Source organism: Zea mays, chromosome 1, assembly GCF_902167145.1.
Source record: "Zea mays cultivar B73 chromosome 1, Zm-B73-REFERENCE-NAM-5.0, whole genome shotgun sequence".
Taxonomy (NCBI): Eukaryota; Viridiplantae; Streptophyta; class Magnoliopsida; order Poales; family Poaceae; genus Zea; species Zea mays.
Genome location: NC_050096.1, coordinates 227,885,094 through 227,908,482, shown reverse-complemented (window position 1 = coordinate 227,908,482; position 23,389 = coordinate 227,885,094). Strand labels below are relative to the sequence as shown.

At 43.9% G+C, this 23,389-nt stretch overlaps 3 protein-coding genes across 4 annotated transcripts; 1 reads left to right on the top strand and 2 right to left on the bottom strand.

Moving 5' to 3' along the window:
- The first annotated feature begins 98 nt into the window (after nt 1–98).
- Nucleotides 99–18,220, top strand: LOC103643361 (replication protein A 70 kDa DNA-binding subunit B). 2 transcript variants are annotated; one of them, XM_020546721.3, is made up of 17 exons: nt 99–560; nt 1,078–1,153; nt 10,694–10,837; nt 10,963–11,236; nt 11,316–11,418; nt 12,164–12,300; nt 12,373–12,454; nt 12,552–12,678; nt 12,760–12,914; nt 13,410–13,720; nt 14,150–14,247; nt 14,351–14,505; nt 14,598–15,783; nt 15,868–15,953; nt 16,542–17,212; nt 17,344–17,459; nt 18,020–18,220. In XM_020546721.3, the coding sequence occupies exons 3-10, from the start codon at nt 10,694–10,696 to the stop codon at nt 13,651–13,653; spliced, it is 1,266 nt and encodes a 421-aa protein (XP_020402310.1). In that variant the 5' UTR covers nt 99–560; nt 1,078–1,153; the 3' UTR covers nt 13,654–13,720; nt 14,150–14,247; nt 14,351–14,505; nt 14,598–15,783; nt 15,868–15,953; nt 16,542–17,212; nt 17,344–17,459; nt 18,020–18,220. The 2 variants fall into 2 exon arrangements, with proteins under 2 accessions (XP_020402310.1, XP_020402311.1); XM_020546722.3 differs by lacking the exons at nt 99–560; nt 1,078–1,153 and having other exon boundaries at nt 10,744–10,837; nt 10,971–11,236.
- On the bottom strand, nt 1,604–2,199 carry LOC103643360 (probable polyribonucleotide nucleotidyltransferase 1, chloroplastic). Its single transcript, XM_020546723.1, has 3 exons — nt 2,002–2,199; nt 1,844–1,891; nt 1,604–1,741 (listed from the first exon to the last, which is right to left on the bottom strand). Exons 1-3 carry the CDS (start codon nt 2,182–2,184, stop codon nt 1,619–1,621), a joined length of 354 nt encoding a protein of 117 aa, XP_020402312.1. The 5' UTR covers nt 2,185–2,199; the 3' UTR covers nt 1,604–1,618.
- Nucleotides 18,221–18,288: 68 nt separating the features above from the next.
- On the bottom strand, nt 18,289–23,389 carry LOC103643358 (Bile Acid Sodium Symporter1). The gene is made up of 8 exons (XM_008666522.3): nt 22,884–23,389; nt 22,209–22,297; nt 19,888–19,981; nt 19,770–19,803; nt 19,389–19,443; nt 19,219–19,302; nt 18,842–19,129; nt 18,289–18,760 (listed from the first exon to the last, which is right to left on the bottom strand). Exons 1-8 carry the CDS (start codon nt 23,023–23,025, stop codon nt 18,608–18,610), a joined length of 939 nt encoding a protein of 312 aa, XP_008664744.1. The 5' UTR covers nt 23,026–23,389; the 3' UTR covers nt 18,289–18,607.

Sequence of the window (23,389 nt, the reverse complement as noted above, 5' to 3'; positions counted from 1 at the left end):
CTTCTAGTTAAAGGATACACGCTGGTGCTGCCCTGAGAGTGTTTCACGCGATCTCAGCGTCTTACGCACCGACGCGTGCGTGTGTGGTACCGTCTACACAGCGTTTCGTGCAGTTGGAGCCACGTCCACCACTGACCTGTCTACCTGTCTCCTCCACCGGCGACCCGTCTTCTCCCAGCGACCCGTCTTCTTCGCGTCTGCGACACGGGCTCCGACGGGAACGCGCCGGCGTCCGCGCTTGAGGACGGCTGTCGTGCCTGCGGGATAGGGGATCGCTTCGTCCACACGTGCCCCGACAGTCGTGCCGCGATATGGACGGCTCGGACCTGGGCCTCTGCGACACGGCCTCCCACGGCGACGCGCCGGCGTCCGCGCCTGAGGACGGCCGTCGTGCCTGCGAGAGAGGAGCTGGCTTCGTCCACGCCTGCCCCGGGAGTCGTGTCGCGACCTGGACGGCTCCGACCGGGTCTTCCACGAACGGCGCGGCGGCCGGATCTGCGACGGAGCGGCACGGGCCAAGGACGGCGGGGGCTTGCGGCCGGCGCTTCGCCGTTAGCCAGGTGAGTGCGCCGCCTCGCCTTCTCCAAAAGCGCACGCACCGGGGTACAACGCGTTGGCAACTGTAGATCTACGATTTTCGAAAATCGCCGTTAGCGAGGCCATTGCGCCGCTGTAAATCTCCTGTGGAGGTCGTCACGCGTCGCTGTGCTCCGGTGCCTCTGCCCATGACGTTAGGTGAGGGTTGTTCACCGTATTTTAAAATCCCACAAATATGGAGCCCCTTCGCTGTTCTTCCGTCCCGTCGCCTGTGCTTTATCAACAGTGCAGCCTCACTGTTCTCGTGTCCTTCACCATAGCGCCCATCCCGCAGCTTTCTGCTACATATATGGAGCCCCTACGCTGGTGTTTTCCTCTTTCCGTCGGCCTGGTACCCGGCGGAAGCGCCTTTCTCCTCGTCGACTCCGTCGTTCTCATCGTCCGTTCCTTTCTTCTGATGCTAATTTCTCTTGTGTTGGTTCTTGGTCGTCTCTTGATTGCGTCATGTGTGTTAGCTCATAGGAACTGTTGTTCTTGTAGATCTGCTACGTAGCAGCAGGGCAGACACGCGCAAGTCCTCAGGCTCTCCTCTCGGTCTCTTCTGCAGCTATTCGAGGTGAGCGGCTCCTTCCACCATCCCTCTCTTGGTTATGTTGATTTGGTGTCCATGGATACACTGTCTGCATTTTTAGATAGTTGTTGATTAGATGTCCTTATGTCCACCATCCCTCTTCTGCAGCGTTGATTAGATGTCCTTATGTCCCACATTAGTTTCTTGGAACTCTACTTTTTTGGGGACAAACAGAGTGGTGTCTTGATTCATTTTGTCCTGCACATTTTACAGCTACTTTCTCTTCTATTTGCATGCGTAGATAGTTGTTTCCCATTTCGCTTGATACAGACATGGATACAGGCATACAGTCCTCTCTTTGTTATTATGTTGATTTGGTGTCCATGGATAGGCTGTCTGCATTTTTTCAGAATAGGTGTGGTCATGTGGCACTTGCTTAGATGTTACTATGTCCCGCAACAGTTTCTTGGAACTATACTTTTTTGGGGAGAAACAGAGTGGTGTCGTGATTCATTTTGCCCTACACATTTTACAGCTACTTTGTCTTAGTACAGACTTACTTAGAATATGTTGTCTCCCTTCCCTAGCTTGAAGGAGTGCTTTCTCCATCACAGGTAGAGTTATCCCAACTACCTGCCACAGTGCAAGAACCAGACAGATTTAACCAATGTAGCAAAGCCTCCTAATAGCAAAAATGCATGACAAATACTTCCAAATCTATATCGTCATTACAACCTTAATGTCCATCTGAAATGCAGATATGCCACTTTCATTACCAGCAATCTGCAACAAGGGCTTACAGATAAGAAATCTGAGCTTTGAACAGAACAACATATACTGACCATGCTAATGCAGTTCCAAGTACCAAATTCAGAACAAAATACATGTCACACCTTCAAATCCATGTCACCAGAGGCATCTTCAGCTCCAGTAATATCAGAAAGTATAAGTGGGCTACCATCTCCACCAAATTCTTGTGTATCAAGGACCAGGCCCATTGCAATTCTAGCAACAGGAAACTTTATAGGAACCCCATCATCTTGAAGTGCTAAACAACCTCCACAAACAGAAGCCATGCTGGTGTCATATCATAGAAAAAGTATTAGCAATTGAGGAGTAATCAAACGCTTAATTCTCTACTGTAGTCTAAACAGACCCAGAGAAATGGTTGAGTGCTAACTGTATCAGAAATATTAGATATAACATATAAGTTCAGGTACCGCTGGACTAAGGACGTTTATTTTTGGGTCACCAAACACAGGAATGTTAATTTTTGCACCTGACCAACTAGCAGATGTCTAAACTGAACTCCCGGAGGCAACAAACATAGAATAAAAGGTTGTGTCAACTCACAAGTAGTTCAGCAAATTGAAAGAGCCAGAAAGATCTAAGGACGTTTATTTTTGGGTCACCAAACACAGGAATGTTAATTTTTGCACCTGACCAACTAGCAGATGTCTAAACTGAACTCCCGGAGGCAACAAACATAGAATAAAAGGTTGTGTCAACTCACAGGTAGTTCAGCAAATTGAAAGAGCCAGAAAGATCTAAGGACGTTTATTTTTGGGTCACCAAACATAGGAATGTTAATTTTTGCACCTGACCAACTAGCAGATGTCTAAACTGAACTCAGTTAATGGTTGCGTTATGTATTATTTAGAAATAAACTCCACAATAAAACACACCAAATTAGGTTTTGCAACAGTTAATGTTTGATGTAATAAAGTAGGATTCTTACAAATAAAACTGGGATGGATATAAATAGAACACACACGCAAATTTCTGTAGACATCATCAGGTATCGAACAGATCAGCAAGACACCAACATCAGCATATGTGACAAATAAAACCACGAGACATGCCATGCTATGACAATCAGAGATGACAGATACAACATACTCTCAAATGAGGTGTATTACCTTACCTGTGTTTCTCCCCTCGTGAACAGAGCACTACCATGAGCTCTTGGAAGTAAGCCACATTGAGAGTTGATGGGCCGAAGTTCCCAAGGACTCCGTCCATCACTTCGCTTTCCTCCCTGAAATTTGAGGCATTGATATTCCATACAGAAATTTCCATATTAAATCACATGAAAGTCCCAAGGAACTGTGATTACCAAACAGAATGTTGTAGCTCACTAGAAAAATCAATAATCAGTCACAATAGAAGAACAAAGCCATGTATAGCAGGCATTGGCGCACATACACAATGCTAGACTGTGAGAGGACCCCTATTCTGAACTGACCTTATTAGTTTCATTAATATCATGTTTCGGCATAGCAGAATTTTCTCCTAAATATGGCAACTACAATTTTGTTTTCACTTTACTTTTGGATGGCCAGTGGCAGTTAATACATGTCGCATTGGCTTCCAGTTGCTGGACAACAATGTTACATTCTACAGAAGGAGTTCAAAGGGACATTTGAAAACACAATGCGCATATAGGAAGAAAGTCAGATCCTTTGTAGTAAGAAGTAGAAAGTACATATGATCTTTCATTGTTTTTACACAGACGTAACCATATATATGTATGCCGAATAAATGCAGACACTGAAAATCCATGATGATTCAAGATAGATATTATCATGATTGCAATGACCACAACAGTGCAATTAAGAAGTATGGGCATAAAGCTTGATCTCTAACAAGTAACAGGTTTTTTTAGCAGAAAAAACCCAAGCAAGTCGATATAATAGAAAGAAGTAAGCAACCTGCTATTGATCACGTAAGAAAGGGGGGGGGGAAATTTTAGGTGACAAGTGCAAGCAATACCTCTACAATGCGCTTTCATAAATATTTAGATGAAATTTCCTTGAAGACTAGCTTCACATCAACTTCTGCAAATAGCTGTATAGAAGAAATACACGGAAATCAGTAAAAATATGTCTCCTGTTTAATAAGCAAGGTGGTAGGTTAAAACTGTTGAGCAAAGCAAAAAAGGGGAAGCACAAAAATCACCAATTATCATCACCTGAGGGGGCTTCCTTAGATATCATTATGTATACATGGATAGACTATGGTGAAGGACATAGATACATGCATATATGGATAGATTGTATGCATTTTATTCAGATTTGTTTCTTGGGACTCTAATCTGAAAAAAATGCATACACCTGATCTGAATAAAATGCATGAAGTAGAGTTCCAATCTGAATAAAATGCATACATGGATATCTATGTCTGTATTATTGGAACTCTACATGGATAAAATGCATACACCTAATCTGAATAAAATGCATGAAGTACTAGAGCACTAGAGCATTTGACTAAAATGCATACATGGATAAAATGCATACACCTAATCTGAATAAAATGCATACACCTAGAGTATTTGACTAAAATGCATACATGGATATCAGTACTAGAGCACAAATTTTATTCAGATTAGGTGTATGCATTTTATCCATGTAGAGTCCCCAAAAAGGTAGAGTTCCAATAATACAGACATAGATACAGACATACATGGATAGACTGTATGCATTTTATTCAGATTAGGTGTGGTCATGTGGCACTTCCTTAGGTATCATTATGTCACACAACAATTTCTTGGAACTATACTTTTTTGGGGAGAAACATCTTTATCTAGGCTATCCCCAGGCCTAAGATTACGTTCATCACAGAAAATATGGCTCAGCTAACATATTAGAGTACAAATTAGATTATATGACTTTTTAAATATGTCTTCCTCAACTGTGCCGCCAACATCAATTTCTTGGAACTATACTTTTTTGGGGAGAAACAGATTTATCTAGGCTATCCCCAGGCCTAAGATTAGGTTCATCACAGAAAATATGGCTCAGCCAACATATTAGAATACAGATTAACTTATATGACTTTTCAAATATGTCTTCCTCAACTGTATCACCAACATCAATTTCTTGGAACTATACTTTTTGGGGGAGAAACAGATTTATCTAGGCTATCCCCAGGCCTAAGATTAGGTTCATCGCAGAAAATATGGCTCAGCCAACATATTAGAATACAAATTAACTTATATTACTTTTCAAATATCTCTTTCTCAACTGTATCACCAACATCAAATTCTTCGAACTATACTTTTTTGGAGAGAAACAGATTTATCTAGGCTATCCCTAGGCCTAGGATTAGGGCAATTTCGCGGAGTCTGCACTAATATTATGCGCTCTTTGGGTTCAATATAGCCTTTATTTAGGGCAATATGTCTCTTTCCCTTTCGCATAGACAACCACACATTCATTATGTCTTTGAACAGCTACTATCGAACACATGAACACGCTTGATCAGCCATCCACTTCGATGCCGACACATGCGTCACGTTATGCGATTTCGTTGCACTCTCAGCTGGTTCGTCAAAAGCGGCCAGGTTAGTGACTGTCAGGCTTTTCATGCTGCTTGTATCTACTACAACTCTATACACATACTAAGATGCGTGTGCACGCCGTTTGTAGGCGACAAGTCCTTACTCGACTTTCCTACAACGGTTGCCACCGCTAACAGACACCATCGCAGACAGAGGATGCGTCGTACGCTTTCGTATGCTGAACGAGCATGTGCCAACAACGGTTTTTCCCTACCGTCTGTCTTTACAAAATAATCTTTAGGTTTCATGTGTGCTGCGCGTAAAAAATCCTATGAATTTATGCTCGACTTTCTGCTTATAGTTAGCACGGATGCAGCCTCATCGTCTCTTGAAAGATCATACGTCGAGCTGCTTAAAGGTGCTTGTGTACCACCTGGATTATTTTCTCTACACATTTCTAAAGTAACCCATGCAACATTTACACATCTTTGCCTGTAGAGACCTACAAAGATCGCTCGTACTATGGTGGCCCATCAGACGAGTGCCCACATTGTGGCGCCGTTTTCTGGTTTCAGGAACGGGTCAAAAGTTTGTCTGCTGTTTCGCAGCGCAGGCTTGTGTACAATCTTTGTTGCAGAGGAGGTAAGATTGTTTTAGAGCCTTACAAATGTCCACCGTCGCCCTTATGTGACCTACTGCGATTCGATGGTGATAGTCGTGCACGACGGTTCCTTCGGCAAATCCGCTCGTACAATTCCCTTTTCGCGTTTACCTCACTAGGTGCTGTCGTTGATCGATCGATAAATAACGGTACTGCACCTTATGTTTTCAAAATCAATGGCGTCGTACACCATCGCATTGGCTCACTACTACCCAATCATGGATTGCGCCCACAGTTTGCACAGCTTTACATATATGACACTGAACATGAGGTACAAAATAGGTTGGGCATGTTTGAGAATGAGGCTGATGTCCATGATCGTCCGGATCCAGAGGTGGCCCGTTTATTACTTAACATGCTAGATGAGCATAACAAGCTGGTCGCGGCATTTCGCTTTGCTAAAGGACGTTTAGACGAAGAAGGCGACCAAAAGGTGACATTGCGATTGTTAGGCTGTAACACACGTCATGACGCACAGTACAACTTACCGACCAATGGTGAGCTCGCTGCTGTAATAGTGGGTGATTGCTCATCTTCACAGTACAAGTATGACGTCCTCGTGCACGCTAGAGAGGGCGGTCTGAAACATGTTTCGTGCTTGCACCCGTCCTACATGGCCTTGCAGTACCCGCTGCTCTTCCCTTACGGTGATCGTGGATACCACCTTGGAATAAAATACGCTGACGTGGGAGAAGGCGATGTCGCATGCCGCAAGTATGTTACAATGCTTGAATTTGTTAGACATCGTTCACACTATAGGCTCAACGAACCGAACCCATTCACCTGCTATGGTAGGCTAAGCAACCAGCTAGCTGTCGATGCGTATTCTACGATCGAGGCGTCTCGATTGCAGTTCATAGCGGACCACCAAAAAGAATTGCGTTGTGAATCCGTACAGGGGATAACTGACGCCATTGGCAGGGGTCTCACCAGTGCAGACTCGGTGGGTGGAAGAGTTATTGTCCCTGTATCTTTTACGGGCGGCCGAAGGTACCATGTGATGAACTACCAGGACGCGATGGCCATCTGCAGAGTATACGGCCCGCCAGATCTCTTCGTCACCTTCACATGCAACCCTAAATGGAAGGAGATAGTCGATGCCCTTCGCTTTGAGCCTGGTCAGCAAGCATGCGATCGTTCCGATATCGTTGTAAGGGTCTTCCATATGAAGGTCAATGAATTCATAGCAGACATTAGAGAAGATAAAATTTTTGGTCCTATCCGCGCTGGTGAGCTTCATTTTAACTTGACACATTGAGTGGTTCCTTGGTATTACTTTGCTTGCTCTCACCTGTAGTCCGTCCTATGCAGTGATTTACACCGTAGAATTCCAAAAAAAGGGGCCTACCACACATACACTGTCTTCTTTGGCTGCTTGGTGGTCATTCAGAGACAGAAGCCTGTGCCATTGACGTTTTCATATGTGCCGAGATACCTGACGTTGCCATTGACCCCTTGGGCTATGCTCTCGTTGATGAATTCATGATACATGGTCCATGCGGTGATTACAACAGGCGGTGTCCATGCATGAAAAACGACAGATGTTCTAAGAAATTCCCTAAGACGTACCAAGACGAGACTGTCATCGACGCTTTTGGCTATACCCTTTACAGAAGGCGAAACAATTGTCGGTTCGTAGTGAAAGGTGGAATAAAATTGGACAATAGGAGCGTAGTGCCGTACAATATGCAACTGCTCAAAAAATACAATGTACATATTAATGTTGAGTGGTGCAACAAAACACACATGATCAAGTACTTGTTTAAATATGTTACCAAGGGAAGTGATCGAGCCAAGATATATTTTGAGTTGACTGCGAACACAACTAATGCATCTCCAGGGCCTCAAATAGCCCCGCCAAATGAGATCCGCGAATACATAGATGCCAGATACCTATCAACATGTGAGGCTCTATGGCGAATCTTCGAATTCGACATACACTTTAGAATTCCTTCTGTGGAACGCCTGGCGGTACACTTGCCTGCAAAAAACATTGTACAATACGAGCCTGGGGCAGACCTACAAGCACTGCTTTTGAGCCGTACAGCGAAGAAGACAATGTTAACTGAATGGTTTGAAATAAACCTGAAATATAGTGATGCACGTCACTTAACTTATTGTGATTTCCCAAAAGAGTGGTCGTGGGACGCTTCTACTAGGTGTTGGCGTAGAAGGAGGTTGACGTCTGCCAAGATTGGTCGCATGTACTACGTACACCCAACAGCTGGGGAGCTATACTATCTACGCATGCTCTTGATGTTTGTTTCCGGTGCAACGAGCTTTGTTGATGTAAGAACCTTCCAGGATATTGTGTACAATACGTTCAGAGAGGCGTGCGAAGCACGTGGTTTACTCGAAGGTGACAACGAGTGGAACCTTCTATTTGATGAGGCAATAGTCTCTGCCTCGGCGTTTCAGCTTCGGCAACTGTTCGTTACCATTGTCATTCACTGTCCTGTTTGCAATGTTCGTGCTTTGTTTGACAAATATTGGGTCTACTTCACCGATGACATACACCGTGGACTTAGAGAGGCCCTTGGCAATCCACGCTACACAGCTCCACATGAGCAATTCCTTACATTGCTTTCGAGGAAACTAGCGGACACGTTTGCTAACAGTGGTGCCAACATAGCTGACTATGACCTGCCAATCTTATCGTCCTGTGGTGAAGAAATGTTTGGCAACCGACTGATAAACGACGAACTGAGGTCTGAACCATTGCTATTGTGTGACCATGCTGCCGTTGCTGTCTCGCAGTTGAATGCTGACCAACGGCTCATTTTCGAAAGGCTAACTGAATCTGCGCTCTCCAGCTCGCCGGGCATATTTTTCGTATGTGGGCATGGTGGGACAGGTAAAACTTTTTTGTGGAACGCTATACTCACACATTTGAGGTCCCGGCAAAAAAATGTGCTTGCTGTTGCCTCCTCTGGCGTGGCTTCGCTCCTATTACCAAAAGGTCGTACTGCTCATTCACGTTTCAAAATACCCTTCGATCTAGATGAGAGAGGTGTATGTGGTGTCAAGAGAGGTACCATGTTGTCTGAACTTATACAGCGTGCTTCTCTTGTCATATGGGATGAGGCGCCGATGACCCATAGGCATTGCTTTGAGGCCCTAGACAGGACTATGCGTGATATTCTTTTGGAACACAGAGCGGAAAATGCGAACATCCCATTTGGTGGCAAACCTATTGTGCTTGGAGGAGACTTTCGCCAGATTCTACCCGTGGTGCGCAAAGGCTCACGGTCTGCCATAGTGAACGCATCGATTACCAGCTCACCGTTGTGGCAGCATGCAACCGTTTTAAAACTACGAACAAATATGAGGCTCTCCAACCCCTCTTTACATGGGAAGGAACGTGCGGACTTGGAACAATTTAGCAAATGGGTCTTAGATATCGGCGACGGTGCTTTGCCAGCCATGACAAGAGGAGACGAGTCCGAACCTACATGGGTTACGATTCCTGAAGATTTGTTAATACGCACGGATGGTGATGCTGCTGCGGCCCTCATATCCGAGGTCTACCCAGATTTGTTAGAGAGATATATGGACCCTACATACCTAGCTACACGCGCCATTGTATGTCCTAATAACCTTACAACTGATAAAATAAACGACTACATTGTCTCAATGCTCCCTGGACATGGTGTCCAATGCCTTAGTTGCGACACGATCTCAAAGGCGTCTGAACGCATACCTGATTTTGACATGTTGTATCCTACTGAGTTCCTAAACTCTATTAATGCAGCAAATTTTCCTTGCCACAGACTCGTGCTAAAAAGAGGCGTCACAGTCATGCTGATACGTAACTTGAACCAGACTGCGGGCCTTTGTAACGGAACAAGGATGCTTGTAACTGAGATCGGCCAACGTGTTCTTAAATGCGTAGTACTAACGCCCTCCGGTGTCGGAGAAGAGGTTTTCATACCGAGGATTGCGCTTAACACTACCGACGTGAAATGGCCCTTCACATTGCAAAGAAGACAATTTCCAATACGGATATGCTATGCCATGACGATTAATAAGAGCCAGGGTTAGACCCTCTCAACGGTTGGCCTCTACCTTGACAGACCTGTGTTTACGCATGGCCAGCTTTACGTCGCTGTTTCAAGGGTTACATCTAGAAGTGGTCTTAGAATTTTGATTGAAAATCCTGATGGTTCCTGCGGATCACAGACTCGAAACGTTGTTTACCGGGAGGTGTTGCGGGCCGTTGATGCGGACCCCCTACAGACTTCTTAGTGCATGATCAACTCAGACTTGTACATAACCAATATGTAAAATAAAAATGTGTATACCAGCAACGCGTTTAGTTATCGTACCTATTCTATTGTACAGCTGCTTCCCCATCAAAACATTTTTTGTCTCCTATACCGTTCATCTATGAGCCTACCGGCATGCAAGCACTATATGTGGCAAGTTTACAAAGGGAGGCCATTATGTCTGCATGCTCCAGTAGATCTTGTCATACAACATTCGTGGTAGATGCCTACTCAATGATATTGGACTAACTTTACCTGGCATGTTTCTCCTATCCTAAATATTTTTTTGGGTGAACATACTGCCCTTATCAACATCGAGTGTAATGTTTGTTGGTTGCTTATTTCCCTGGAAATGACTGACCGCTGCTTCTTTACTGCAGATGGGGGACATACTCATACCTAGCCTTATGGTTGGAGACTGCTCTCATAGCTTGTGTGTGCGTGCCTCTAGGCTTTGGGAATTCCTTGATCCTCAGGATGACAGTAGGCTCCTGCATACTGATCTTGTTTTGCTTGATGAAGAGGTACATCCATCTGTATACTGGTCTAATACTTGTGCATGCATAATAACCATCAGCTTATACAACATGATATACAACGTTCTATGCAATTCTTGCGTGTTGTTTAAAATGTTACCTCCTTTTGTTAGGGAAACAGCATACATGCCCAGATCTATCCTCCGTTATGCCAACAGTTCAGTGCGCTGCTTGATGAGGGAGCGGTATACAACCTGAAGTATTTCTTAGTCAGGAAAGCTAACAGGTTCTACAAACCGGTTGAAAACTGCAACATGATCAGCTTTACAAAGTGGACTACGGTTGAAGTTGTCCTCCAGATCCCCCCTGCTTTTCCGGTTTGCACATATAACCTCACTCCCATAGAACAGCTCCAAGCGCGTGTGGACTACAATGAATATTTCACAGGTACTCTTCTAGAAATAGTGGTTTACATGTTACAGGTAGCATGCATACAGTACTAATGCCCTCGCCATTTCTATTGTAGATGTGGTCGGTGTTGTCAGTGTGATCTCCCATGTTTCATCGCTGCGCACAAGGGGACGACAGGCTGAGGTTATGAAGAGAACAGTCACTATAAGCAATGCAAGGTATCACTTGCATTCCTATCCTGCTATACATTCATGTTGGGTTCCACATACGCGTATGTAGCACAATTCTGTTTGCACCAACATAGCAAGGAACCCATGAACAACCTCAACCTAAACCACATATTATCGTCCGTGTGGGGCCTACCGCTTCTTATTCTCCACGTTAGCAAAATTGCCCATACGCTCAAGGAAATAGATGAAGGGGAAATGCGCCTAGACAGTAGGAACGCCATTAGATCACACTGGGGTCAATTTGCGTCCTAAAACTTAGCAGGACTATGTCCACAAATCATGCAGGGGTTATGCTACAAACAGGTTGCCCATAGTGGAAAATAAAAAATGACATCTTCCTTGCAAAGGAAAACTGGTTCTAAACTACCTATGCCTTCAGTTCACCATACTTCATTGCAATATACCCTAGAAGAAATCATTTTCCCTGCTCGGCCGGTCCTCCATGTCTAAGATTATCTATTGCCGACTCAAAGTTCCGTTTAGTACATGGACCTACCATGCACACTGTGTTCATATAGAAGGTTACTAGACAACTTCATCTGCAATCGGCCATTTAAACGAGCAACTATTTTGAGGCCTACCATTTAATGGTTTACGTACTTCGCACGTAATTTGCAGTATGAAATAGCCCTCTAGACGCACAGTTTACAGCTTTGGTTTCTTTGCGATATCTACACCTAACACAATACAATGAACAGTTTATCTGTAAACTCGCTGTTCTTCGCTCTGACAGGGATACTGGCCCAACCGTTGATGTTGTGCTTTGGGGCGAGCGGGCCACAGCTTTCCCAGCTGAACAGATCCACAGGGACAATCGATCCTCACCACAGATCATAGTATTTGTTGGCACTCTCGTGAGGAGTTACGCTGGTCAGTCTACTACATCCCTTTCATTGCACTGCTAATACACATGAGCATCTCAAAGGTTCCATTGTATTTTAGATAATGTGTCATTATCGGGTGGATCATCATGCAAGTGGTACATAAACGCACCGCTACCGGAAGTAAACGCTCTCAAAGCTAGGTAACTTACTCATCCTAGGTTTTCAGACATACGATTTTCAGTCATCTTTCTCACCAAATCTGATTACTGCCATTCGTAAACTGACATGGGTAAGCAGTGCTGAAACCAACCACAACCCTGTCATTTGGGATCAGGGGAAAGCAGCTGCTGAGAGTACAGTCATTGCAGTTCCTGAACATAAGAAACTCAAGGATATTAAATACCTCCATCCTTTTGAAACTAAGGTACCAGTGCTCAGCTAAACCTTTCAGTCCTAAAGTTTATCACAGGTTCCTAACTGTTCGCTTCAATTACATTGTTTACAGAAGAAGGAATGGCTTGTCGTCGTAAAGATTCTCAAGATTGATAGATCATGGTGGTACAACGCATGCAAAAAATGCCTTAGGACAACCAAACCACACGGTGACACATACAAGTGCACCAATAATTCCTGTGACAGCATAGGATCGCCTACCCCAAGGTCAGGTCTTATACGTCTCTCCCCGTTTTTGTTAAAGTCCTGCTAGACACCTTCTATTTAGATCTTAAAAAGTTAACTCATATGCGTTCTAAATTAAACACACTGTAACCATGATAGACATAGACCAACTTTACCCCTTTCAGTGTTTGCCTTTGATTTTTTTAACCCATCAGTAACAGCAATGCAGAGATTCATAGCTACCCAGCTGATGTCAGGGATGTAAATATGCCCTAGAAATTCGTTTGACGTATGCACAGCGTTAGAACAGGAGCAATAGCCCTGTACAAGGATTTGCTTACCAATCAAATAGATAGTAGATATGGCTGCTTGAGTTCCAACTACCGCAACAAGAGTTGCTATGATGGAGGTTGTCCAGTATATGGCTTATGCAATTAGGGTATCTTAACTTTGGTGAAGTTTAGTGTGCAACCCATTAGCATACCGTATACAGATTACATGATTTGTGGTATCTACCAATCGAACCACTCTGTGCAGGTACAAGATATCCCTCACCGCTGAAGATGACACTGACACTGCCGAGTTTATCTTCTTTGGACGAATGGCGCAGCGCCTCATTAAAAAAAATGTGGACACCCTCATCTCGACTAATCCACCCGGTTTCATTCCAAGAGAAATTACAGATCTACTGGAAAAGTCTTTCGAGTGGAATGTTAGCTTCATCGAAAGCACAATTATTTATGGCAGTGTTTCCTTCCAAGTGAATGCTATAAACGCATAAATGGATGGTGGCAACATGCTTCCAACTACACCGTCCTCACAGCCGTCGTCGACCATACTTTCTCAAGGTACATCTTATCGTATCTGTTTAGTTGAGCTATGTACGTTAGTTTATGCCAAGTTAGGAAAGAAAGTAATGGTTTGTTTTCTCTGCTTGTTTATTTCCATTCCATGCTACCTGTATAGGACAGGTCACCTAGAGCCGAAACGACACAAACTGCAGAGTCTGCCGAGTAGGTTTCTTTTTTAGTGCAACTCTTTTCGCTGTTCCAGCCATATTAAAGACTCAACCACATTACACTCGGAGGGGCCATAACAGCGTTTAGGCCGTAATATTATAGTTTAAAGGCATTTTTCCATCTATAGAACAAGCATTCCCCCCCTTCTGACTGAGTAGGTTTCTTTTTTAGTGCAGCTCTTTTCGCTGCACCCTCTCCCCATCAAATACATCTCTCGTGGTTCTAACCTGTTTTTTGGTCTGGCTGCCAACTCCGCAGTAGGACACGGATCAGGTGTCGCACAAAACAGAGGGGCTGCCTTCATCCACGAGCCGTCACTAACACCAGAGAGTCACAAAGTTTCATCTAGCGCCAAGGTCTGCTGTTGGACTCGATGGAACAAAATAGCTACAATATAAAGCATCGTTCTCCTTCTACATACACTAGGAAACATGCCCTAAACATGTCTTTTCGTTGCAGTGTAACATACAGACAACCCCACATCAGGGAGACAATCTGCTGCAGGGAACAGAGATTATCACTTCTCCGCCTAACGTGCAGGCGCCATCAGGAGCTGCTTACAGCGTGCTAGATGGGTCTACAAACAAGGCTCACAAAAGTGTTGCCGGAAAAAGGTTAGCTTCATGCCGAGCAATCTACCTAGACTATTATTCGTGTACCGTCTCATCAGTTTTACATGCATGCCATTGGACCAAACTTTACATAGGTCTCGAACATCACCGTCCAAGAAGGTTGCCAAGAAACTTTTTAGAGATGAAGACACAGGAGATGACGATGTTGCTGGTTCCACAGACGTTGATGCTGAGTAACGATATGTCCAATTCTCCCCTACAACTTCATGAGATATATGCTTCCAAGTGTTCCAGCTGCATGTAGTATAAGGCAGTTGGTACTAAGCAAATCAAAAGCCCAATGATCAGTAATAACTACTTTTAACTAACTAAAACACTGTGATGCATAGGAACAACATTCAAAGCAAGATCACAGATTACCAAATATCTCAAGCAAGCATTCTAAAACTAACAGCAGGTCCATATGCGGGTCATTGAACTAATATATAAACAAAATAGAAAATTAGCAAGTTTTTAGAAAAGAGGTCAATAGGATAAAACATCAGCAAGTCAAAAAAATTGATAGTCAAATGATTTTGAATGGATTACCTTCATAGACATCTTAGGTCGAGCTCTACCGAAAATAAATTTAGACATTATATTTCAGATTGCAATGCTTGCCAAAACTTGTTAATTGATTGCTACCCTTTTTTAGTTGCAGTGCTTTTGGACACGAGCACCACCAGCCATGGAGACCCGCTTTTGGGAACTGAGGATCGCTTTTGGGAACTATCTCAGTTCATCTAGGTTACTCTTAGAACTTGCGTCCCCTGCTGTGCAGGGAGTATGGTTTTATGCTTGTAAGATATGAGCAGCGCTATGCTGTGTGCTTCACTGCAAGTTATGTATTTTGGTACTTCTAAGGTAGTAACTGCTCATAACTGTTCTATGCGTGCGATCTTGCGAGGACCATACTCGTGGTATGTAAAGCATGCCTATGTAGTCTAGGCCTGTACAAGACATTTCTTCCCTTGGTGCTTGTACTATTTCTCTTTGTCGTTCTGTGCTACTACCAGCCATCTGTTTGTCGTTCTACTCCCCTTAGCATGTAACTATTGAGTGGTAACCAATCAGACGCGTCCATTTCAAGATTTTCCTTAGTTTCCATTGAGATTTGTCTATTACCACGGTTATCTGTTAAACAAACTATGAAGTTCAGCATATAATGGTCAGAGGCTATGGTATTTATCTTATAGTACAGGAAATAGACATCGGAGCAGCTCCTATGTTCCATTAAAGGACGAAGGCAATTCAATTCTGAATGATAAGAAAAATACCAAGGTATATCATGTAACCCATCCTTGAATTTCAGGTTGCCTTTATTTGTCATCAATATTGTTTTCCTTGTTTTCTTGTTTGACCCAGATTCAGCTTGGGATAAAAAAGATTTGGTCTCACCCACTTGAGACTGTATGAACTATTATGGTGGCGTGGACTGTGGATCTTAACTGGTAATTTACATATCCGTACTGGTTGGTTGACCTTATATTGAGATGTTCACCAGCTTGACCTTAATTTACAGAAAACTACTCTGAGGGTCAGTACTTAATTTTTTTTATCTCGTTTCCTTCTATTCATAGCTGTAGTGTTGTTGCTTCAGTTTCGCAATTGGTACTTAGGTCTCTTTTGCATCATTATGCTTCATGCCATTACAAGAAAGAATAATTATGCTTCATGCCCCAGTCAGCTAGCTTCGAGACCTCGCTGGTTGATAGGTGGTGGTAGCTACTTAGCGTTTAATGGGTTTCTGTAGCAGTCAAACTAAACTGGCTTAATTACATTTTCTCTACCTATTAACTTTATCTGAAGTGCTGTGTGTAAAATAGATGACTATTGTTTGTGATGTGCATCATGAGGATTCATGATATACTGATGACAATATTTTGTTCTCATGAGCCTGTGGCAATAGCCAACGATCTACTTGTCCACTTGAACTATTTTTCCAACTAGATGATTAACATATAGCACTCAGCTTGAAATTCCTTTGAACTTTTCATGGTAAGAGCACAACCTTACATGTTGCTCTTAATAATTGATAGACCTGAACACAGCCTGGAACACATCAGGCCACTGATATTTCCTGCTAAGAGGCGCAAGGTTGTCACTATGAAGAAGAGGAAGGAAAGGGTGTCCTGACTCCTGAATCAACCCTTCCTTCAGTGGTGGGTATCACTGCAGAAGAAAGCACTGCACTGATACTTGCTGCTTTAGAAAGTAAGGCACAAAAGGTAGTGGCTGAGGTGAACGATGAAGCTGATGAGGGTCTGAGAGATTTGGAATTAGTTTACTATCTTTTACCTTTTGTCCATAATTGTCCTAGGCATAGTAGTTTTTCTTTTCTTTTGTAGTCCTTGAAAAACTATGACTTCTCTTTTCAGGATCTTACTCCTGTTGGAAGAGATGCTTTGTCACGAATTAGAGGTCGAGATTTTGACTCAGCATGTGGTCTTACTGAGGATACCGGGGCCTTGGTTGTATGGCAAGCACCACCCATCTGTTCATGTAATTTCTTTTGTATTATCTTGGGCTGACAGTAGTACTTTCTATGATTGAAGAAATGGATTCCTGTTAAGGAGAAATTGGTTGTCCTCAAGAAAAATGTGGAACCTTATGTACAGAAGGTATCGACAAGATCAGTGAAGTTTTATAAGTCATCAAGGGATGCTGTGACACCTCACATTGTCAAAGTTAAAGAGTTTGCTCATCCCAGGTAATTGCTGAATTCTCTGTTCCAAAAATATATGTAGCTTCTTCATTCACTACTTGGAGGGCTGCAATGTGTTGATTATAGCAATCCATATGCAGTTGCTGATATTCATTTATTTGATTATGTTGATCCAGGAAGCCAAGAGGTTTTCTAAGCCTTACATTGATCAAATTGCTGAGATCACTACACTAAGAGAACAGTTCATGCGTATGGGTCATTTCTTGCGTCTGCAACCACATACCATCGACAGGTTTGTGGTTCTTACTAATTCCACTGCAGTCCCTATTGCATGCCAATACGTCCTATTGTGCCATGGGCTGTAGGTGGTAGCTGTAGCCTAAAGTCACACTTTGATCTGGTATCCAACTCGTGTGACGTGTGCATATCTGCTCCCAAGTCTTACCACTCACCCTCTAGATGTAGCATGTGAAGCTGCTTATGGTTGCCATTGAAAATGCCATTATTTTTGGCCTTTTTTTCCATGGAGGGAGCAGTATAAATGTTTCTGCATAATGGCGTACCAAAAGGGTCTAGAAATGATAACCCTTCTATTTATAGTGTGGGAGCAGTATAAATGTTTCTGCATAATGGCTTACCAAAGGGTCTAGAAATGATAATCATTCTATTGATAGTATGGTCTCTTCTATTTTTAGCTGCTTCATTAAGCTAATGAATCTAACTTTAATTTTCATATACTTTTAGCTGGTTGTTATGTATGTTTAGTTAGTTCTACCAGTCCATGTGATATTTATCATTTGTTTTTAAAAAAACTGATGTGACAAGATTCCAACGTGTTCTTCTCCCTTCTAGGCTCAGGCGACCATCATGGACTACCTCCATCAGCATGGGGTACCCAGGTCATTTGCAACGAAGGAGTTAGTTTGGTTCCTGGTAAGCACACCACACTAATTCGGCAGTGGACCTCAGGTCATGGGCACCCTTTACCGTGAGAAGCGTTGTAGCCTACACCACCAACATTTCTCTTTCTTTTACTTCTTCCCAGGTGTACTATGAACTTTTTATATTATCTGCACTTTGCTGAGGTTCAGAAAGATAAAAATATGTGTTAATTCAAAGGGTTAGGCCTTTGTTTTATTGGTCGTTGTTTCTTGCATAAAAGAGTGAGTCTTGGTAGGGCGCCCGTGAGGGCGCCGCAATGTTCTAGTTGAAGTGAATGTGTGATAAACAGGCTGCCATGGCAACATGGTATATGTATCCACATCAATCATGGATCCACCAACTGTACTATCCGAATCTAAGAAAGCAAATGAACCACTAACAACAGTGCAAGCCCAGTGCTTTTATATAGCGCTCACCACTCTGCGGTGTTTATTCTCACGGGTAAAATCTTTCATCGTTGGAGAACAAAGAATTCTGATGGTTGAATTGATCATCGCATCATTCTCCCTTGTCCTTGTTTGGCATAGACCTCCAGATCCCAGCCAAAATGCTACCGTAGACCGAGTGGCAGATGCTCGAAACAGCACACGGAACAGCCGTGAGAGGGTTGCCCAAGTGCTTGTTTGCAAGGACAAGGCCCAACACTGAGTTCTGCAATGCAAAGAAAGGAAATTAAGAGCTGCTCAAATAGAATGAGATGGGATAATGATACGATATTTCTACACCAGTTACCTGCATACCAACCTCAATAGAGATTGTTCTCGCGGAGGAGGTATCGATGCCAAGTACTCTTGAGAGAACGTAGCCGAAGAAAAAGCCAGATGCATGCAAGCAACCGACAGACAAGACCACCTGCGAGCCAGATGCCAGGACTGCCGAAGCATTCTGCGCAATAGCATTGCCACAGAGGACGGCTACTGCTGCTACCGCAATGAAGGGCATCAACGGGGACACCAGTTGGACCAGACCATTGCAGTACTGATTAAGCAGAGCACCCAGAAGGACAGGTGCCAGGACGACCTGTAAAAGATATGTCAACATTAGCCAGGGTTCCAAAAAGAAAAGAAAAAATAGACGCAAGACAAGACAGAATCCGAAATTTGCAGCACCTGAGATGTGGACACGAACAGTCCCATTGGATCTACTGCGACATACTGCCCAGCGAGTTTGGACGTCAGGAGAGGGGTCATGAACTGCGTCAGGGAGCAACGTGTGAATACAAAGCATAATAAGATAAAAAGTTGAGGTGAGGATTACAGATGTGAGAGTGGCACATTACCGCTGCAGCAAAAGTGCTTGCTGCTGTCATCAGAACTGAAAGAGCAACATTTGCCCTGCAATTCGAACATTAGTTTATCTAAGTCTCTTTACTTTTCAGCACAATTGGCTGTTGAATTTTTTTAATTATTATTTGCCTCCATTGAATTTGAACCAGATGCGAATGCACTAACTTATTTCAAGTTAATTTTCAACACCAGTCAGTTATATCCACTGAAGAATTCAAGAATATTCACCACCTTGACATTCATTTAATCACTTCAAATATATCGTTCTGCCAACATTTCACGAATTGTCACCAACCAGATAATTATTGTTCTAAAGTTTTAACAAGGCCTGTGACGGCATTTATCCTTGGCATGTCGCTATTTTTTTTCATTACCTTGCTAAATAGGTCACGATGTTGCTCGCTGTGCCTGCAGATACGTTTTCCTTCTCAGTTCAAGTGCCAGTAGCCAATCTATAGAGAGAAAAAAAAGGGAAGGGAAGTGCATACACACCTCCAGGGCAACAGGCCACTAAAATTAGTCCAGCGGCATAATGGGACGGCAATTTCAACAGTTTGCTCACAAAAAATCCAGACAGTGGCATCACCTGTACATAAATCGCTCACTCTGGGATTTTGTTGAACATGGAGGGGAAAAACATAAAATACGTATCCATGTCATCACCGATTAAATATGCTTATAAACAGAAGATGCGCCAAATTTTACAAGGGACACTCTGCAGCTGTAGTAAGTCTCAGACAATGAAGATGTAAGCAGTATGGTTTAATATTTTATATGTTTTTCATCCACTTAAAACAACAATAACCATGTTTTTTTTGGTGTTTAGATAATTTCTTACAAGTGGTTTTCAGGATGCACTTATGACTCAATCATGATGTGATATGTGGGGACTTGGGGTCAGGCTCCAACTCGTCGAAACTTTCGCGTAGTTCATTCCACAAGGTTTTTTTTTTCTTTTTTTGGTTTTCGCTGTGCAATTCACTAGAACTTATTTCAGGTTTCGAGGATTGTTGCCAGTATTGGGAACAATGAAGTAACCATGTTTCTTATGCCAGATGTTGTGGGGTAGGTTTTTTGAACCGACAGGTGTGGAAACTCGACATGTAGGTAACTCTACAGCGTGTTTGGTTTGTTCGATTGACTGGTATGGAACCCAACCATGTAGAACACCTGTGGACGTTTTTTTGGATGAGTTGGTCCCACAAAAAGCTCGTTGGTTGGATTGTTCCATGATGGACATAGAACTATGGATGCAAACCAAACAAGTTACTAGGCTCGGATTTAGGATTGGATGATTCGACGGATAACCTGGTGACTCAAATCCAAATAAGCCACTCGTGAAGAGCTATGAAAATAAGCATAGAAACTCTAGAGTGGGTGGGTGAGGGGTAGATTTGTTCCTTTCTTGCTTGTTTAGATCATCAAACATAACTGGCTATTGACTACTGTTGACACGCGAAGTCTCCCAGACGATGCAGAGGAGAAGGCGGTGCTTAGGGCTGGAAACGAGCCGAGCCGAGCCGAGCTCGGCTCGGCTCGGCTCGGTGCGGTTCGGTGGCTTACCGAGCTCGGCTCGGCTCGCCCATTTCACGAGCTGGGGAGGCAGGCTCGGCTCGAAGGTGGCTCGCGAGCCACACCCTGATATATATAATTGCATTATCTAGTGAATTATTAGTATATAAATATAAATATATAGATATCATTCATCATTATGAGTAATCTAAATTATTAATTGTCATATATTTATCATGAAACGTTAAGAAACAAACTGACTATCAATAAAATTACCCAATATCCATCATTATTGTACATATTAAGTAATTTGGAAAAGCTCGCGAGCCGGAACGAGCCGGCTCGGCTCGGCTCGCTAGCGCAACGAGCTCAAAATACTGGCTCGGATCGGCTCGCTCGAGGCTCGCGAGCCGCTCCAAGCCGAGCCGAGCCGCTCCGAGCTCGAGCCGGCTCGCGAGCCTCGAGCTTATTTTCCAGCCCTAGCGGTGCTGCCCTACAGAAATTGGCCTGGCCGTCCCTCTAAGCTGGTCAGGACGAGTGACCAAAGCCGGCCAGGTGGGGATGAAGTCGGCCGGGTGCCCTGTTGATTATCACCGATTAAGTATCCCAACTTTCAATCGTCAAAAATCAATCTACTAGACCTTTTACACACTCTCTCCTCTCTACCTTATTGTTTGTCACATCTTCCGAAAAGATTTAGTGGTGTTCTAGGTGGCCTTGCTGATCCTAGGACAACCTTTGTGTGCTCCTCCCCGATAGGTCTTCCCTGGAGGTGCTCGAGAGTATACCAGACGAAGAACAGGATCAACATCGGCCTAACTGACCCCCCCGATCGATTTCAACGATCCACTATGTTCCTCGTGTTCAAGGTGTGTGTCGATCAGAGATGTACTAACTCTTACTAGTCTGTGATCCAAATCAGTGTCAACGACTACTATAAATTTATATCGTACTAGATGGCTGAATCTACTAGCACTACAACATGGACCATGGACCATAGCATGACTGTGCTATCTGACAACTTCATTTGATTCCCTCTCTTCTAATCTGCCAGCCTCAATGATCAGGATTCAATCTTCAACATACCAAATCATCAACTCATGTAGTCATGTCAGTTAAAAAAAACTCACGTAGTCATTTGGACCCCCTCTTAATGGAGTCTGTGCAAGGAAAACTCTAATCCTAACTACAAAATACACTAACATTATGCATCAATAGAGTAAATGTATATGTATTTTGAAATCAGAGAATATGGTTACAAGAATTCAGACATATGAAGAACAAAAATGGGGGGACCTGACCGTGTATTGCAGTATAAATCCAGCAGCCAACTCCTTGGGCATCAATAATGTGGTTTTGAGGTCATCCAAAGTCAACGTCATTCCCATTCCTGTAGGTATAAATCATATATCAATTACACATCTATAAATGCAATGACCCCCAAATGAAAACAGGGGTGAATAATATGTCCACACACAAGAAAGTAAACACCCCTCAGTTTGCACATGTACAGTGGAACAGACGTGAGTGCAAGATTGTGTTGATCGTATCCATGAACTGAAGAGTGCTCGAGAATTTAATCCTGTTGCCTCCACCATAATGGCACAGTAAAGAGAACATTTTATAGAAACTAGAAAGCCAACAACTCGTATCAAAGTGAGAATATGCAAAAGATGAAGGATTGTGCTAGAGTACTGAAATTGTACGGTTCTTTTTAAAAATCTTTGTCTTCTTTTCTCCTAATCACTTGTCTGTCATTTTTTCATTTTGAGATATAATTTCCTTTACTCAGTGATCTCATTGCCAGCAGCTGTTTTAATATCATGTAGAGGACATCAACAGAGCTAATAAGCCCACAGGGGAAGTAGAGTTTGAGTCAACTTGGAAGAAGTGGCACGAGACACTGAGACAGCACTAAGATGGGTAGAAACAAGTACTAGCGGGGGGAACGGAACTAAGGAAAGGAAGGCCCCGACCAAGCATTGTGAAGGAGAGGCCAAGCATCTGCGCGGTGGGCCCGACCCAGAGGAAGGCCGGCGGCCGCCACAGCGCGAGGGCGCAGGCTGATGCCACCCACACCGGGAACCCAAGCGATAGAGCCTCCCCAATGCGCACCATTGCGCCACGCACGCCACCATCGCCTCCAGGAGCTTGGGAGGGCACTGCATCGGCATCGGCATCGGCAGCGGCCGCGCGGCACGCGGTCCTCGACGAAATGCCGCGGAGCGGGGTGGCGGGCCGAAGGCGGAGGCAGGCGAGGCGCGGTGGGGTGGGCGTAGCCTTGAGGCGGTTGTAGGGAGTAAGGAGGACACGGCGGGGGACCGTTACCGCTGCGGCGGTAGACGGCGGCGAGGGGCTGAGTAGAAGGGCGGCGAGGGGCTGAGTAGAAGCATGCCGAAGGACGGAGCGGGGAAGGAACTGAACGGCCGTTGACTTCTAGTGACGGGGCCGGGGCATACTGAGAACTGAGAAGTGTGGTGGG